General features: G+C 44.9%; 1 protein-coding gene across 1 annotated transcript in view; it reads left to right on the top strand.

Annotated features, from left to right (window-relative positions):
- The window catches only part of PRKCH (protein kinase C eta), a gene marked incomplete at its 5' end in the record, with an annotated part of 113,989 nt that overhangs the window by 23,955 nt on the left and 73,570 nt on the right, over positions 1-16,464 (top strand). The window contains one exon of the mRNA XM_005417948.3: positions 2,495-2,558. Within this exon, the coding sequence (XP_005418005.2) occupies positions 2,495-2,558 (64 nt within the window). The remainder of the gene's footprint in view (positions 1-2,494; positions 2,559-16,464) is intronic.

Genomic DNA, 16,464 nt, shown 5'->3' with positions numbered 1-16,464 from the left:
GAGTGTAGCTCAAGTCCTCTTGGCTGAGTGCTCTTGGACTGTGGTACAACATGAGCACTGCTGCTTGGTAGGTGTAGGGGATTTGACTGGTCTTTAATCTTGGAGTGTGGAGGGGAGAGAGATTGTTTTATAACCCTCATAAATCTCCTGCTATTGCTTTCTGAATTAGTTTCTTTCTGTTTTGTGAGACTGCTGTAGGCAGAGGGCTGTGCTGTGCTAGGGGCAGAGGAATCCTCTTTGCAGAGATGGAGAACGAGGTGTGTCAGGACTTTGGGCCAGTTTTTGTCTGTGCCCTGTGTCAAAGGTGGGTGATGCTTTTGTTGGATTCCCTGGCCTCATCCCAGATGCTTGAGTCCTGACAATCCTTTGCTTTTAAGACTAAACAAGGAGTGCAGGATTTATTCTACATCCCACCAGAGATACTGTGTGTCAGAAGAAGGGAGGAAGGATCCTGTTTGTCCGTGTGGAAGCAGGAATCTGACATACCCTGTATGGAGACTGACAGGAAAATGATTAGCACTGAAAAATTATTTTGGAAACCTATGTAAGTAAGGATTTTTTTCCCTAAAACCTGAATTCTTGGTATCCCACAAATCAATTTGCATGATTATATATTTATTATTATATATTTTGGAAGGGACCATCTCTTTACAAAGCTGCACATCTCTCCAGGGAACTAAAATATAGGCAAAAATGATGCATGATATTGCTGGAGTTGGAATCTATTTGGGAAATGTCTTCAATATTAATGGAGACAGAGGGCTGTTCAAACACAGCTTCCTAAAACCAGTGTAATATGCAGCGCAAACAAGCACAAAAATTAATATTGAGTCAAGACTAAATATTTGCTTTAAAATTTCCCTGTGAGACTGATTTTAATTTTTTTTTCTTTAGTGAAGAATGTAGTGTCCATAAAATCAGCATTTTGGTAGGATTTTCCCAAGCAGTTGTAGCTTCCCTGTTTTGTGTCCCACTGATAAAAGTGTGTGTGTGGCACCTTACAACCATAGCTGGAGTCATGTGAATGAGATGTTTGCTCATTCTTTCTCCTAAAAATATTTCTTCTGCTCATCCTAACAAATTCTCACCAGTGTAAATAACAATTTGTCTACTTCTGCAACAAATTGTGGGCTCGGGAAATGTATGGCTGGCTGTGCTTCCCCTTCACTTATCCCAGTTTTTTCTGGGCTGTGTCAGCATTTTGTTCCTTAACTCTGCAGAGTCAGCCCAGCTCAGACACCTCCTCCCACCTGGAGCTGTGCAGGTGCTTTGCTTCCATTTGTAGCTTGGCTGTTTGGCTTCTCTTTAGGGTTCACCTTTCTGTTTTTTTCATTACCTTAACATTATTGCCTGTTAGGTTTGTGGCAGCAGCGTTTTTTGGAATCCAGGAGCAAATGCCTGCGTCAGGGGTGGTCCGTAGCCCTGGCTTGGGGAGCTCAGGCTGATGCTGGGGGTTTGTTTCAGTGATGTGCTGGGTGTTTACCCTGCAGAGGAATCAAAGGGCTCACAGGGTACAGGAGGCAGCCTGAGCTCATCATCCTGTGGTTGTTCAGGAGGAGCAGGGAGGGTTTGGATCAGCAATCCATTAATTCCCCCAGAAAGCTCCATTTTCAAAATTCCTGTTCTGCACAGGTGATCCATACCCATGGGGTGTGAAGCTCCTCTTTGCCAATTTCAACCTTGGAATTTGTGGGAAATTCAGGGTGTGCCTTGTTACTTGTTTTTTTGTGTTTGTTTTTTAACTGAGATTTTTGTTTGACAGCCTGACTCAAACATCAGGAATCCTTAGCTGGTAAATAGAAAAAAAAAAAAAAAACAACGCCAAAAGCAAGACCTTTATTAAAAATGTATCTCAAAATGAAAAATCTACTCACCAAAAAAGAAATGCTTTCTTTCAAGGACAGGCTGACTGATGCTGGGATTGAATCTCTGATCCCTAAAATTATGTTCTGTATTTCTATCTCTATCTAATTTAGATTAAACGACAAGAAGTCCTTAGGTAACAGCACTAACAATTTTCTATTTCCTATGGTTTAAGGCCAAAAGGTGATTTATGTAAGAAATCAGCATTTGCCTCAGCAATGATGGTATTTTGAGAGACTGAAACAATTTCACTGAGGTAAAATATAATAAAGAGATATCCATGTAATTCTTGAAACAGTTGCACATGAATCTTTTCAGAGAATTCAGTGTTAGTCCTGCTTCATGTATCTCACAACTTGGAACACTATTAACTGTATTTTATTATTTTTTAAATTATTTTTTCTCTAGCAAGGCTGAGTTTGTTCAGCACTTCCAGGAAAAACATAAGACTCAATTTTCTTATTTTTTATAGAGCCCTGAATGCTGAACAATTTGGGCACCAGATGCTTGATTTTATTTTTTTTTTTTTGTCAATTAAGGTGTGCCTGAGAATATATACACCTTCAAATATTGTCAAATTTCTGCTTCAAAGAAACCAATCTTCTAACATTTCCTTTCCTTTTTTTTTCAGGTGGATTTGGAGCCAGAAGGCAAAGTGTTTGTTGTCATAACTCTCACAGGAAACTTCACAGAAGGTAAGAGAGTTGCTCTGGCTTGTTTCCATTCAGAGCTGGGCTGCTCTGTGTCCCTGCCATCAGTTCCAGAGCAGTGCAGACATTTGGATTTTTCAGGGGCTCCATGCTGTGGTGTGCCTGAGGTTTTTTGAGTGATGGGGGAAATCTGGAAGGGGCTGTTGGTGGCAGCTGGAGCTCTGTGTCCCCTCAGCTCTGATCTCAGGCCTGGGGAGCTCACTGGTTGTGCTCTCTCTGGTTTATTTCCCTGAAGTTGTCCTTCAGACAGGTTGTTTTTGTCACTGGTGCTTTTCACCTGGCGGCCTCTCCAAGGGCAAGCTGAGGAGAAAGCAGAGCATGTTTAAAATGGAACATTTTGAAAACATCTGGATGGGTTTTGTTCTGTAATTGTTCACATCTACTTCATGACCATTTCTGTTTCTGGGTTCACTTTGCACAGGAAGCTTGCAAGATTTTAGTGTGACAGCTGCCCTAAAAAAGTATCTGGGCAGTCTTTTTTTTGGTAACTGTATTTTATAGTGTGGTGGTTTTGATGTCCCTGTTGTTTATTTATTGTGATACCAGTTATGAGTGTGGGTGTGAGCTGTGCTGCAGCAACCCAGGAAATCTCTGTATTTGTAACCAGAGAGCAAAAGAGTGCCAAGGTGTGCTGGGGAGGCCTGGAGGAATTTCTTGCAGGGATGAAAAGGATGTTAGAAATTGGCTTTAATGTCCTATGACAGAGCCAGGGATGGAAAGGAAATAAACTGGAGGGCTTTTACTGACTTACATCCCAGCTTGTATCCACATGCAGGAGTGCCATGCTTGGCCATTTAAAGCATGGTGGGCATGAGCATAAATGCAGAGTGTGTTTCAGACCTGTGCTGGTGGCTGAGCATGTTGCTAACAAGGTCTCAGGGATGGGAAATGCAGAACTCAGATGTTTGTACAGCTACTGCTTTCCAAAGGGAATGGGAAATGTTGGAAATAATTTACTTCTCTTTCCTCTGTTGTTCTTGAGGATGTGTAGACTTACAGAACAGGAACATCAAAGGTGGCTCTTGGGTTTTTTCTTTTCTGGTTGTTCCCATGTATGGTCACATTTAGAGTTTCCAAGAAAAGTCTTAATCCAGGGCAGTATCTGATTGCAGATACTGACTTTTCCCAATCATTGGGTAAAGGAGGTATTCATGAAGAGGTTTCCCTCTGATACACAGAGAGGTCTTGTTCATAATAGCATATTTAAATCTGCTTTTGTCTCTTTTGCTGGAAGTGTGGAGGCTCTGAATGGTATTTGAAATTTTAAGGGTTTTTTGGAAAAAAAGTCTGAGAATAATTCACAACTTGAAAGCTCAAAAAGCAGCTCCCCCCTCATTCCCCTGATCTGGAGGGCAGCCACTGCCACATCCTCCCTGCTCTCTATGACTTCTTATGCTGAGCTAGTTGTTTTGGTTATGGAAATAGCCAAAATCACAGGGTCTCAGGCACCACTGTCTACCTCCAGTGAAGTAAAAGTCCAAAAAGTGGGCAAAGAAAGGGAGGAAGTAGGGGGGAGAAGAAGAAAAATTAGCAAAACCCCAAAAAACCCCCAAAAAACAATTGAGACTGGGGTTTTAGGCCCATGTGAGACTACCTTATTTTGTTTGTCCTGTTTTGTTAGTTTTGCTTACTCAAAACAGGCAGTCCTGGTGGTGCTTGGACTTAACCTTTAGGAGTGGTGGTTTTTTGGTTTGATCAAAAGTTCTTCTGACCAAAGCCTTAATTTGGTTCTGCTCACCTAGAGCAGGGATGGGGGAGCAGGGTGTGACTCCTGAGAGTCTGACAGAGGCATTTGAGGACTGTCAGGATGTAGTATAGCAAACATGCAGCTGCAAAGGGGTCAGTTCTTTGCAGGTTCCCATATGGCTCTTCTGTCCATCACTGCTACACTGCTGTTTTGAGGCAGGGAGATCTGCCTGTTAGATGTGTTAAAAATATATGTAGTTTTTCAGCAAAAGAAAGGAACAGAGCTATAGGAAGTGAGGGAGGCCTAGAGAAATTATACCTGCCTCTCTTTATTTTCTCTGCTTGGATATACTTGCTGTGCTAAGCTGTATTTGATTATATTAACTACCCTCATTCAGCTGACATTTCCTGTGTAAAGCAACCAGTGCAAAATTAAAATGAAAATCTCCTTACCTTGGGAGGAGATTACCGCTCACAGAAGTCACAGAATACTCTGAGTTGGAGGGGACCCACAAGGGTCAGCAAAGTCCAACTCCTGAACTCCCCAAGGTGACACATCCCTGGTGGCCCTGGCACCCAGCTGGGGTGGAGGGAAGCCCCCTCTTCCCCAGCCACCTCCTCACTGACCCAGGAGCTGTTTCAGTCCAGGCTGTTTTATAGAGAAGGTGAGGATTCACTTCTGCCTGCCATACTTCAGGCATTGCTTAGGGATTGATTTCCTGCCTCTTCTCAAACGAATTTATTTACTCTTTTCTGGGTTTTCTTTATTTCACCCATTTAGGATTTTTTTTTCCAGTCATCAGATTTTTTTCAAGTCATACAATTCCTTTTGAAAACTTTCTTATTCCTTTTGCTCTGGATATAAATACCATTTTCCCCCCCACAAGGGTGACTTTAGCATTCCTTACCTCTGTCTCTGTGTCTCCTTGATTCTGCTCTCTTAAAAATAGTGGATGTGCCTTCCCTGAGGTGTGTTTTTGCTGTGGATGTGAGGCATGTTGTCAGCTGAGGAGCTGGAACAGGAGCAGGGTGCAGTGTGTGGGACCACACCAAGCTCTGCCCAGCCCTGGGGACTGCAGGAGCTGTGGTTTAACAGAACCCAGAGAGTCCTGTTTCCCTCCCTCCCTGTGATCCATGTGTGTGCCAGGAACTCTGAGATAATCCACAAGATCTCAACTCTTGCAGGTCCTCTATAGAGGGAGAAAATCTGCTTTTTTGCTCTCTTACACACATTGGGCTCTTGAGGTACCCCAGAGGGTGTTGCTCAGCTGGTGGCATGAATTCAGACCTGCTCTCCAGTGCTTGTTTTTTCCCACTGAATACTGGTTTCATCTGTGAAAGAGCAAACCCTGAATTAGCTCTTCTTCAGCAGTGTATGATTGATTTGAAATCAGAGCCTTGCAGTGAGTGTGGGTGAACCTCTACTGTGGTTTGTGCCTCTGGACCCCTGTGAGATGTTAGAAGAGATTCCCCAGAGCTGGTGGTGGTGCTTGGGCCAGGCTGTTTGGCTGCAGCAAGGTCAGGCTGGACACTGAGGGGCCCCAGGTGTGTGCCTGGATGGATTGAACCTCTCCCCTTGCAGCACTGGAGTCCCAGAGCCAGCCCAGTCCCCTCACAGCTTTGCCTGTGCCCTCAGTTTGCCACCTCTCTTTCTGTTTGCCCTATTTAATTCTGAGCAAAGCTAATTAAATTAATACAAATGAAGTGTTTGACTGAATTAATGAATGAAGCAAGACCTGTAGAAAACAGTGTTTCTATTTTAGTGCTTTGAGAACTCTTGGAATTTGACTTTTTTTTTCATGTTGTCACTCAAAGTGATAATTCTGGCTTGAAATTCAGTTTTAATTTCATCGTTCTAAAATAAGTAATGGTTGTTTCTTTTCTTTCAGTGTCAGTAAAGACAATGACAAATTTGAGTTCTGGGCAAGAAATAGAAAGACAAGAATATTGAAAAGCCAAGTGAGTCGGTAGAGTGGATATAGCACCTGTTACTAAATATTTCATGCTGGTAGGGTTTGTAGCAGCAAGGAATCATAGAGTCATATTGGAAGGGACCTTTAGGATCATTTAGTGCCATCCTCCCAAGGGGGAGGCTGAACCTGCTTACCTACAGGTAACCTAAGAAGCAGATTCAGGAAGCCCAAACCTGTTTCTGGACCAGGAAATGCTTCTTTGTTTTGCAGCTGGCACATTCAAATGGCTTGTCCTCAAACACAGAGACTCTTGGTCTTTTGCTGTCATTTTTCTTAGAATACATTTTTCTAACACAAAGTTTTTTTTTTAAAGAAATAATGTTTTCTCTGACAGGTACCACTAAAGATCTGCAGTCTTAAAGTGTCAAGTGGAACATAAATGTTGTGCTAACAAGATCCTTGCTCTGCACTATAATGTAGCTCCTCAGCCTCATAAAATTTCTATTGACAGATCTGTTATCAGGTTCTTGCACAACAGGGAGGAAAAAGAGTGTTACCAATCCTCTGTAAACTGCAGTAATGACTGCTTTCAGCCCATCTTTTATAGTTAAGGGAATAAATACTGGAAACTAGGAAGCAGGAATTAAAAAATGCTCTTCTCTCCTTCCCTGTTTTTTTGGGCCACTCTTCTCTTTTGCTTTACTGGCTCTAGCAGGGTTTTAATGCTTGTAGTAGACACCACCTAGAAAACCTGCTGGTCCAAACTGGACATGTCAGTGCAGAATAAGATCAGGTTCTGCTGTCCTTGGTTCACAGTCTGAGGACATGGAAGCCTTTAATGTCTAGCCCAAAGTCTTATGTGGCAGAGACCAGCAGGAAACATGCATTTCTGCACTCTTGTATTTTTTTCCAGTAGCTACAAGTTTTTTCAATGCTTTACACTTGTCACACCTGTGTGCTGTAGGCAAGGGATTTCCAGATCCATTCCATGTTGGTCCAGCTCTGCATTTTCAGATGGAGATAGGTCAGGACAGTTTTGAGTCCCATGGGGGAGAAAATACACCCTGAGTGTGCCCTGAGAAGACTGAGCCCTTGCAGGGACCAGGGATGTAATCCACAAATGCTGTGCATCTCTGTGTGGCAGGCAGGTGAACTTCAGTGGATCCCCAGCCTTGCTGAAAGATTTCAGTCAGGTTAAAAAATAAAATGCCAAGTTAAAAAGTAAAAAGTTTCCAGAAGCTGATCTTGAAGTCCTGAGCAGATACTGGTCTCCTGGAGGTCACACTCTGCAAACCTCAGCAGAGGTTTATCAGCCAACCAAGGGGAGCAAGAGCAGCTCTGTCCTTGTCCTGAAGCCTCCATGAGTTTCTTTTTTTGTATTTCAAAGTGAAACTTTCAAAATGTGCTCATTGCATTTCACATGTAAATATTGCTGAGAGAACCCTAGAGAACTTACACCCTGGAACTCTGATATCTCACATATGTCTCTCTGCCTTAAAAAAAAAAGAAAACAAGGCAAGTTCTTTAAATTCTGAATTTTCACAGGGAAAAATATTTCAATAGGGAAGTAAACAAACAAAGCTGTTTATTCCTGGTAGCAGGAAGAGCCAGACCCTGGGAAATGAAGTGATTTGCTTGGTGTTTATGGAGGGCCTGTAATGCAGAGGCAGGAGGAGAACAGCACCCCAGCCTGCCACATATCCACAGGACTACTTTTATTTCTCAGAAAATGATGCATGTGAGCCCCACAGCTATTGCAGTGTGTCTAAGGCCAAGAGATTTTTGGTAGTAATTTGTGACTTGCCCAGATTTGCCAACTGCAGAGATACCCAGACACTGTAAAAATGCAACAAACAGCAATATCAGGGTTAATTTCACTTCCTCAGTGGGCTGTGTTTTGTCTGGGCTCTGAAACCTGGAGATAAATATGCAAGCTTGCAATCAGTGGGATTTCAGTGTTCCTGGCTGTAATGTGGAACAGAGGTTTCTCTGCTTTATTTTCATGTGATTCCTGGAAGAGGTGATGGTAGTTCCCAGGGGAGATGAAATCTCCTTGGCCTTGGAGGACAGGGCTGTGCTGGAGCTGGTGTTTGTGCTGCAGTGGGGCAGGATGGGGAGTGTGGCATGGAAGGAGACAAACATGAAGCTGCAGGAGGTGGGTGCTGGGATCCAGGGATGATGGCACACCCTGATGCTGTTTCATGGCCATCCCTCTCTGGACCCAGTGTGGTTGAAGGCATCTGAATGATACCCTGGACTGGGAGGAAGGGGATGCCCTGACAGTAGCACACCTCAGGCTGTGCCTGGATTTCTCTAGACCACAGTTTGTGAGGTGCCTGACTGATGGAATAGGTAAATGGCTGTCCAAAAGCCTCAGTTCTTTAACAGGGGTCACTCTGTAAATCTGTGCCAGAAACTACAGGGAAAAAAATACCAACAAAGCCATGCTGTTCATTTTTTTCATCCATCTCTCTCTCTCTCTCTCTCTCTATATATATATACACATATACATATATACACATATACCTTCAGCTCCACCAACTATCAAATTAATATCCAATTTAATATCTGTATCCAGTTTAATATCTGGGTCTCTCAATTCTGGCTGCTGGAGGAGACTCCTGATTTAGGTGGTACCACCCCAATCAAGGGTTTTCCTTGTGTCTGGGGAAACCTGTCCAGCATGCAGAAGTCCTTGTTCCCTGAAGGTAACAAATGCTGGTGTGCTGCAGTGTTTATTTACCTCAGTTTACCTGGGAGGTGTTCAGGCATGGTTAGTGCTCCTGGGGAGACCCAAGGGTCCCTCTGGCTCCCCAGACATGAGGAGGACCAGCAGCATCAGTCCTGCTGCTTGGTGAGGGGCTTGTGCAGTTCAGTCCTGCACCTCACTGCAGGGGGACAACATGTCCCAAATAACCAAGGGCAGAACTGAGTGTTCAGCATTAGGTGAGCTGGCATGGAGCTGTAGGAAGCAGAGCTCACCTTCTAGTGGTGCTTTAGGAGGTGAATGCTCACACTTGCAATTTATACACCTCTGGTTTAGGTTGTTCCAGACCATGCCTAGCAGAAAATAATGAGTTTCCTGCTCTTCAGTGCCAGCTGTTTTTGTTTCCTGGAGTGCTTCAGCAGCAATGATTCTGTTTGTTTTCCACAATGAAAAGCTGAATCAAAACAGAGCTTTGAGCAAAGAGATCCTGACGTTGTTGGGCCAGGGTGACCTCAAGCTTGGCAGAGGCAAGAGAGGGAGGGATGAAAGCTCCTGCTGTCCCTGTCTGCTGTCTTTGGGGAATATTTACTCATTTGTGATGTGGGATAAACTGCATGCCATCAGCATGGCTCGGGGTGCTGTGGATACCACCTGCACTGAGCCACCTCAGTGGCTGCTGCTCCTGACACTGCCAGCACTGCTGGGGGTTGCAGATGAGGGAATGAGGCAGTTTCATAATTGAGGGTAAATCTGTCTGTCTGAAAACGATGCTCTTGGGTTTCCCTGGGGCTGCCTTGAGTGAGGTCAGTTCTGCACCAGCTGTCTGGAGTGGGAAGTTGGAGCAGGGCTGTGGTTGGGTTTTGGGCCAGAATTCCCCCGCAGGGCTGAGCTGAGCCCTGCCCTGGGTGCTGCAGTGAGGCAGGAGCGGGAGCCCCAGCAGTGATGCAGAGGAGGTAGGAAGGCAGGAGGTCTGGCTGAACAGGTGTCCTGCTCTCATCTTGTCCTTGCCCCATCTGCTAAGACTAGTGACAAGGACAGTGAATGGTGGAAACACTGGGAAAAGATGCTTGGAGAAGAAATAGAGCCATAAGGGTCTGGAAGAAGGACAGAGATAAGGAATGTAAGGAGAGAGAAGGAAGCAGGAGATTTGTCTGGGGAGTGCTGATAGGTGGGTATGGGCAGGAGTAGTCAGGAAGAAGCAGCTTAAAAGAAGCCCAAAAGGTTAAAGGAGTTGGGAGGAGGAAAGTATGGACAGAGGGGACTGTAGAGGAGCTGCAGGGGACAGGGAAAGGCTGCAGCAGTAGCATAGCTGTGACCATGAAAGCCAGCTTCTTGCTAGAGCCTGGAACTGTTTTTAATGCCAGAATCTCAGCTCTTTTCTGCCGTCTAGCTGCCAGACTTGTTGAGCATGTGTGTCTGTCACCAGCACTGATCCCCACACTAAAGCAGAGTCCTTTCCTGGCAAGTGTGTTCTCCTGTTAGTGCTCTCCTCTCTCCCTGGAGCTGTGTGCTCAGAACCACAGCCTTGCTGCTGAGCCAGGATCAAGGAGACTGCTGCAGTTCCAGCAGAGGAACTTGCTTCCAATAATAACTTTCTTTGTTTATAAAATGTAGGAGATTGCCTTAGAGCCAGAAACCTTTTCATTTGAAGGATATCACTAGAAAATAAAACTCTCAAAAGTCTGACAATGCTGAATTTTTGTGTCTAAGATGTGTCATTCCTGTATGTTCACAGTACAAACTTGCAGATGACACTTGCAAGTCAGCAAGGATAAAGGCAGAAAAATGTTTCTTGTCCAGCTTGCTCAGCTCAGAGTTCTTAGGTGTTCAGTGTGGAATTTTTACTGAGTGATGGCCTCAGTCTAGTCCTATTCCTGTTTTTACTTGCATTGACTCTGGTTCTGTATTTCACTTGTGAATGGGAGGCAAAGTGGGAACAACAAGCCCTTCAAGGGAAGGGTGCAATTGCATCCAAAAGGGCTGATGAGAACTTGAGCATCAAGGCCATGGCAGAGAAATCCCTGTGTCCCATGATCTGGCTGGAAAATGTCTGTGTGGGAAGGCAGGATGCTGTGTGGGGGGAGAACTGCTTAAACCTGTGCGAGGGCTGTTGTGACCATCAAACCACAGGGCTGGCTTTCATCTCCTGTCATTTGAGCCTAAACAAATTCCCTCCTGAAGCGTTCCTTCCCCATTGAAGGACGGGGGAAAAAGATGAAGTGAGGTACAGGTTTTAGTTGTCTCTCACAAGCTGTTGGGGAAAGTGACTTTCTTCCTGCTCACCCACTTCTGCTTGTTTGTTAATGGAGTGAGATGGGAGAGCCCATGGGGAGGCAAGGTATGAATTTACTGCTGTTCTTACAGCTGCTGGAAAGGGGCACCTCTTTAGGAGAATGAAATTGATTGTGTCACATCATGGAATGCTGACACCAGACTGCCCAAGCAGTCTCATGGTGAGTCACCATCCCTGGAAGTGTTCAGGAAACAGCTGGACATGGCACCCAGTGCTGTGGTTTTCTTGACAATGTGATGTTTGGTCAAAGGTTGGACTCGATGATCTTGGAGGTCTTTTCCAACCTTTATGATTCTGTGAGCCTGAGTCGAGGCAAGCAGCACCCTCTCCATGTGGCAGCCAGCATTTTTAAAGCTGTATTTGTTTGGATTTGGGACATCTGCTTTTGAAATCCCAGACACATATTTCAGAAGTGGTGAAATATGTATTGCAGGGTGAAAACCATGTTTGGGAGGAGATGAGGAAAGGGGAGAGAAGCAGGTCTGGCTGTGTTAGCTGCTGGGAAGCTGTTGGGGCCAACTGCATTCATTTCCTGAAGGCCTTGGGAAATCCCTCTGGGAAATCCCAGTAATCCCCTGGCACTGGGAGGGGCAGAGCACTCATGGTCCCTGCCATCTGCAGAGGTTTCAGGATGGATTGTGCCATCCCCAGCCTGAGCACTGAGTATTTCCTTGCTGCATTGCCAAGGAAATTTGGGGATGTGTTGATGAGAAGAGGTGCTGCTTCTTGGCAGAGCTCTTCCCAATAAGCTGGGAACACAAGAGGCTGCATTTATTTTTCTTGACAGATGCTTTGCTGTGGCAGTGTTTTACTCAGCCCATGGTGTGTGGGAACCTGCGTGGGAGAGCAACATGGTAAACAACCTGCTTTTTAAGGCTGTGGAAATTAGAGGCCTCATTGGCAAGCTGCCACATGGAAATCTCCAAAGTTCCTGGGTCAGCTGTGGGATCAGAGCTGAGTTTGTTGCTGGACCACTTGGGCTTCTCAGCTGTGGGGTGACCAGTCCACCAGGAGAATCCAGGTGTAGCAGGGTGGTGATTCAGGTGTTGATCATCCTGCCCAGTGAGCCCAGGGCCAGTGCAGCTCCAGGGGAAAAGCTGAGGCCTCTCATGACAGCAGCCAGAAGCCCCAGTGGCAGAAGAAGGGGAATGTTTAACTTGTCCTGTTGAATTAGCTTTCCCAGGTACTTTGCTCCTGTCTAGATTCCAGTTGTGCTTTGGGATCTAGTTTACTTTCTCGTGGAGAAAAGTGCAGTGCCCTTGGTGAGGGAGGTTTGAGATTTCATCTTAGAGATGGCTGCTTGTTGAGTGACATGGTTACTTATTTGTGGAGATGCTGCAAAACTTTGGGACCCCTGAACACAAGCTGCTTGATATTCCCATCTCAACTGGCTTTCTGTTCATCCCAGTTACTTTGTGTGTTTTGTCTTTGTGTTCCATAAAGAGTGTTCTCCTGCTCCTCCTTCTTTTGAGGTTGATTTTAAACCTCTGTCTCTAGCAAATTAAACTGCTTGGACATAAAAATGTGAGTTTTCAGCAGATTTAGTTGATTGTCAGACATTGTGTGGACACCCTTGTTTCAGTAACAAGGCAGCCAACTTCTGAAGCTGCCCTGTGCCCCAAAAGGGGGATATCCCCAGAGCATCCACTTTAAAAACAACTTTAAGCTGCACTTGGTTAAAAATAGGTTTGACTTGAATCTCATGCTTCCCTGTGTGGGCAGGGCCTCCCAGGAGTGGGTTGTGATCCTTACTGTAGAATCACCCACAGCATGTGAGCTCCTGGTGGCTGTGACAGCAGGAGCAGGGGGGGTTCAGGATCTCCCTGCCACCAGTTCTGCTTTTCTGGAGGATTTTGCACAAGTGATGGGAGCTCTGACTTATAAATGCTGTCACTCTGTTCCTGCTACTTCTGCAGCCAGTGTGGTTTGAGATCTTCTAAATCAGAGGGCTTCTGGCACATGAATTAATCATGGCAAAGATCAAAGTTGCTCTGTTAGCTTTATTTTCCTGGTTTTAATGAATAATGTATTAAAATGGTTTCCTTCCCTAGTAAATCACATCTCAACGTTTTTCTCTTGAGTTTAGTAAGTGGGAAGGACCAACAGGAGGTTTTACAATGGAAATTTGCTTGCCTAAGCCCAAGGAAATGGTAATGATTATGATTGTGAGGGGAGGAGGGAGAGGAATCAGTTTGTTAAGGCTCTAATGAGCCATGCAGTGAGAAGTGGTTTGGGTTTGTTGGGGTTTTTTTGCCTGTTCTTATGTAGGTCAGTGTGACAGGAGTGGGTTATGGAGCAGTTGAATGCAGGTAGGTCTGAGATGGCAGGGAGGCAGCTCCATTGTGAGGAGGGAACACTGGGGCTGGGTGACTTTTATATTCTACTTCTGCTACAGCCAGAGGGAAGCACCTGTCTGGGATACAACCAGACTAATTTATTTTGCTTTTTGAAACTGTGTCTTGCTGAGTAAGGGACAGATACAAGGTGGCATCCTGGTCACAGTGCCAGTCTGGGGCTCTGACGAGCTCAGGTCAGTGCTCAGGTTTCTCGTCTCCCTCAAATCCCTCTTCTGATTTCTAAATAAAATCCTTTTCTCCTGGAGTCTCCTCTCTGTGCAAGCTGAGATGCCATCGTTGCCTAAGCCTGGTTTCTCTGGCAAACAAATATATCCTGAGGTTTTGCAAATGAATGCAAAAGCTTACAGAGATGGAATGGTAAGGTTACTCAGTATAGAAATGAGTGGAAAGGTTTTTCCATTGACATTTTCAGCCTTGTGCAACATACTGTGGTGCCTTGCTTCAGAGCTGTCAACATCTGCAAGCAAATGTCTAAAACCAACTTTTCTTAGGGGGGAAAAAAAAACTTTTCCAAGAAAAATCATGTAATAACAAATATGGAAAAGCTGCTCTGTGCACGTCTGAAAACCTGTGAGGCAGTTGGGATTAAAACTCTATGCAAATAACCTGTATGGTGTTCATAACTGGTTGGGAGACTTGAAGAGGCAGAAAAATACTTGTTTTAGAGGTTCTCAAGCTGCCTTCTTCCTGCTCTCTCATGTTCTCACAGAAGTTATGCAAACAGATAAAAAGCAGCTTTTCCTCCCTCAGCCCCAGCTCTGGGCTGCACCCTTGGCTTTGCAGCCCTCTCCCCTCCTGAAGATGAGGATGCTCCCAGCAGCCACACTCTGGTCACCCCAGCTCTGCAGAGCTGTCCTACTCTCCCTGTGCTGCCACAGCCAAGTCCAAGAGGCTGAAGAAAACTGAGCCCCCCAAAAGTTGCTCTTCTGTCTTAGCTACTGGTACCACCAGAGCTTTGGCATCCTGGTGTAATTCTAGAAATAAGCATGTGGTGGGGTTTTTGTCATGCTCACCAATATTGTTGTGTGAACCTCACTGATCCTGTTCTCACTGCTGCCACACTGAAACATCATCCTTCAGTCCTCAAATGCTGTTATCACTGAGAGCTGAAACGAATTTATATTCTAGATCTGGCAAGAAAACAAGGAAGATGGATCTACCCTGCTTCAGCACTTGGACAAGAAACAGAGGTCTTGTCTCCAGTGCAGAGTTCTGTGTGATTTGTTGCAGGGATGATTACATGTTTGCATTTCCAAGACTGCTGATAGTGCTGTTTCATACTCCTGAGTGGGGAAAACTTTTTTTGGATTCAGAGCATCATTGTTCCTTCTCACTCTTTTAGACAATATTGACAGGTTGGCACCTCAAAAGATGAGCTGCCCTTAACATGGCTTTTCTATGAAGTCCTGGAAGTCAGCAGTCCTGCCAGCCCTCACTGGCTCTTTCTCTGATCTTCACACACAACTTTATCCAGTTTCAGAGGGCAAAACAGCAGCTGGATCAAACATAGGTCCCTGTGTTTGATGTGCCACATGTTTGCTTTGCAAGGAGCCTCTCCTGGGGCTGGAACCAGAGTGCAGAGACTGGATTGTGGCAAAAGCAACAGAAGGATCCGCTGCTGCTGAGGGAGAAACCCCATGTGGTCACTTCTTCATGGAGTTGGCTGTTTTCCACCTGTCTAATTTGTGTATCCAACTTAACTTTTGACAGGAACTGAAGGAAAACTTTGTAATTAAAAAATAGGCTTTCACTCTGCAGCATTAATGCTAGGGAAACAGAATAGGATGTTTAAATCCTTTTCCCTTTTCAGGGTCAGGCTGTCAGCTTCTTCAATGGTGTGTTTGTGTTTACAACATTTTAATTAGCAAAGCTTCCCATGGTTTTGACCATCCACAGGATTATGGTGATAAAACTCCTGTTTAAAATATGCAAAACCTTAGTAAGGGATTTTTGTCATAACTTACATGTTTTCCAGCCAGAAAAATAAACATATTGGTTTAGCCTCAGTTTATATTCAGGAGATGTGAGGAAGCCCACTGTTAGGTAAATATTGAGAGAACACCTACATACTGATGGCTGGAGGGTGTGAGGGGAGTGAATTCATTTACTTGATCTGATTTATGTATTCTTTTCCTAAAACACCCACTACTACTCACTGTTAGGGCATGAGCTAGATGAGCATTTAGCATGATCTGAGATTGTTGTTCAGTGCTGTGGTGCTTGCAAGAGGTGAGGGATCTCTTAATCTTCTATCTTGATTTTTATACTCCAGTAAGATCAGTGGTTGGTCTTTGCTCTGTGCTTGTGTGTCACTCAGTGCAAGGGGAGCTTGCCTGCAGTGCTCCTAGGGGAGGATAATGTGTTTACTGCTCCTGGTACTAATAAAAAAAGGCTTAATTAAGTTTTTGCCTATTAACATTATTGATTTAAGGCTTTTACATTGTTCTTTTTTAATATCTTTATTTCTTCCAAATTAAAATGCCATGGTGCCTATGGGAGGGTAGCACTAGGCACTGTCACGTGTGAGGAGGTACCTGGCTGACCTTTGCTGTGCTGGTGTTACAGCAGTGGTCAATAGCACCATGGTGAGATTTACTTCCAGCAGATGGGACCTGACTCAAACAGTTCCAAACATACCATTTCATCCTGGAACTCTTCCTCTTGTCTTCCTGCTGTAGTTATACCCCACTGTAAGGATTTACCTGACATAACCCCCTGGAATACAAACTGGGGTGGGGGGAAAGGAGGGATCTCTGCCCAGGAAGCTCAGGGGGCAGGTGGGGTGGGGATAGAGGCTGCTGGGTGGGTGAGGCTGTGCTGGTGCTTGCCTTTGTCCTCAGATGACTTGGTGGGTTATTTATTCTCCTCTCCCGCTGCATGTATAATTTCCAGTGCCATAAACACATGTTCAGTGTGAGTGCAGAGGAGGAAAGGG

This window comes from Geospiza fortis, unplaced genomic scaffold (assembly GCF_000277835.1).
Source record: "Geospiza fortis unplaced genomic scaffold, GeoFor_1.0 scaffold23, whole genome shotgun sequence".
Classification (NCBI taxonomy): Eukaryota; Metazoa; Chordata; class Aves; order Passeriformes; family Thraupidae; genus Geospiza; species Geospiza fortis.
The sequence above is the reverse complement of the archived record's forward strand: the minus strand, read 5'-3'. Positions and strand labels throughout refer to the sequence as shown.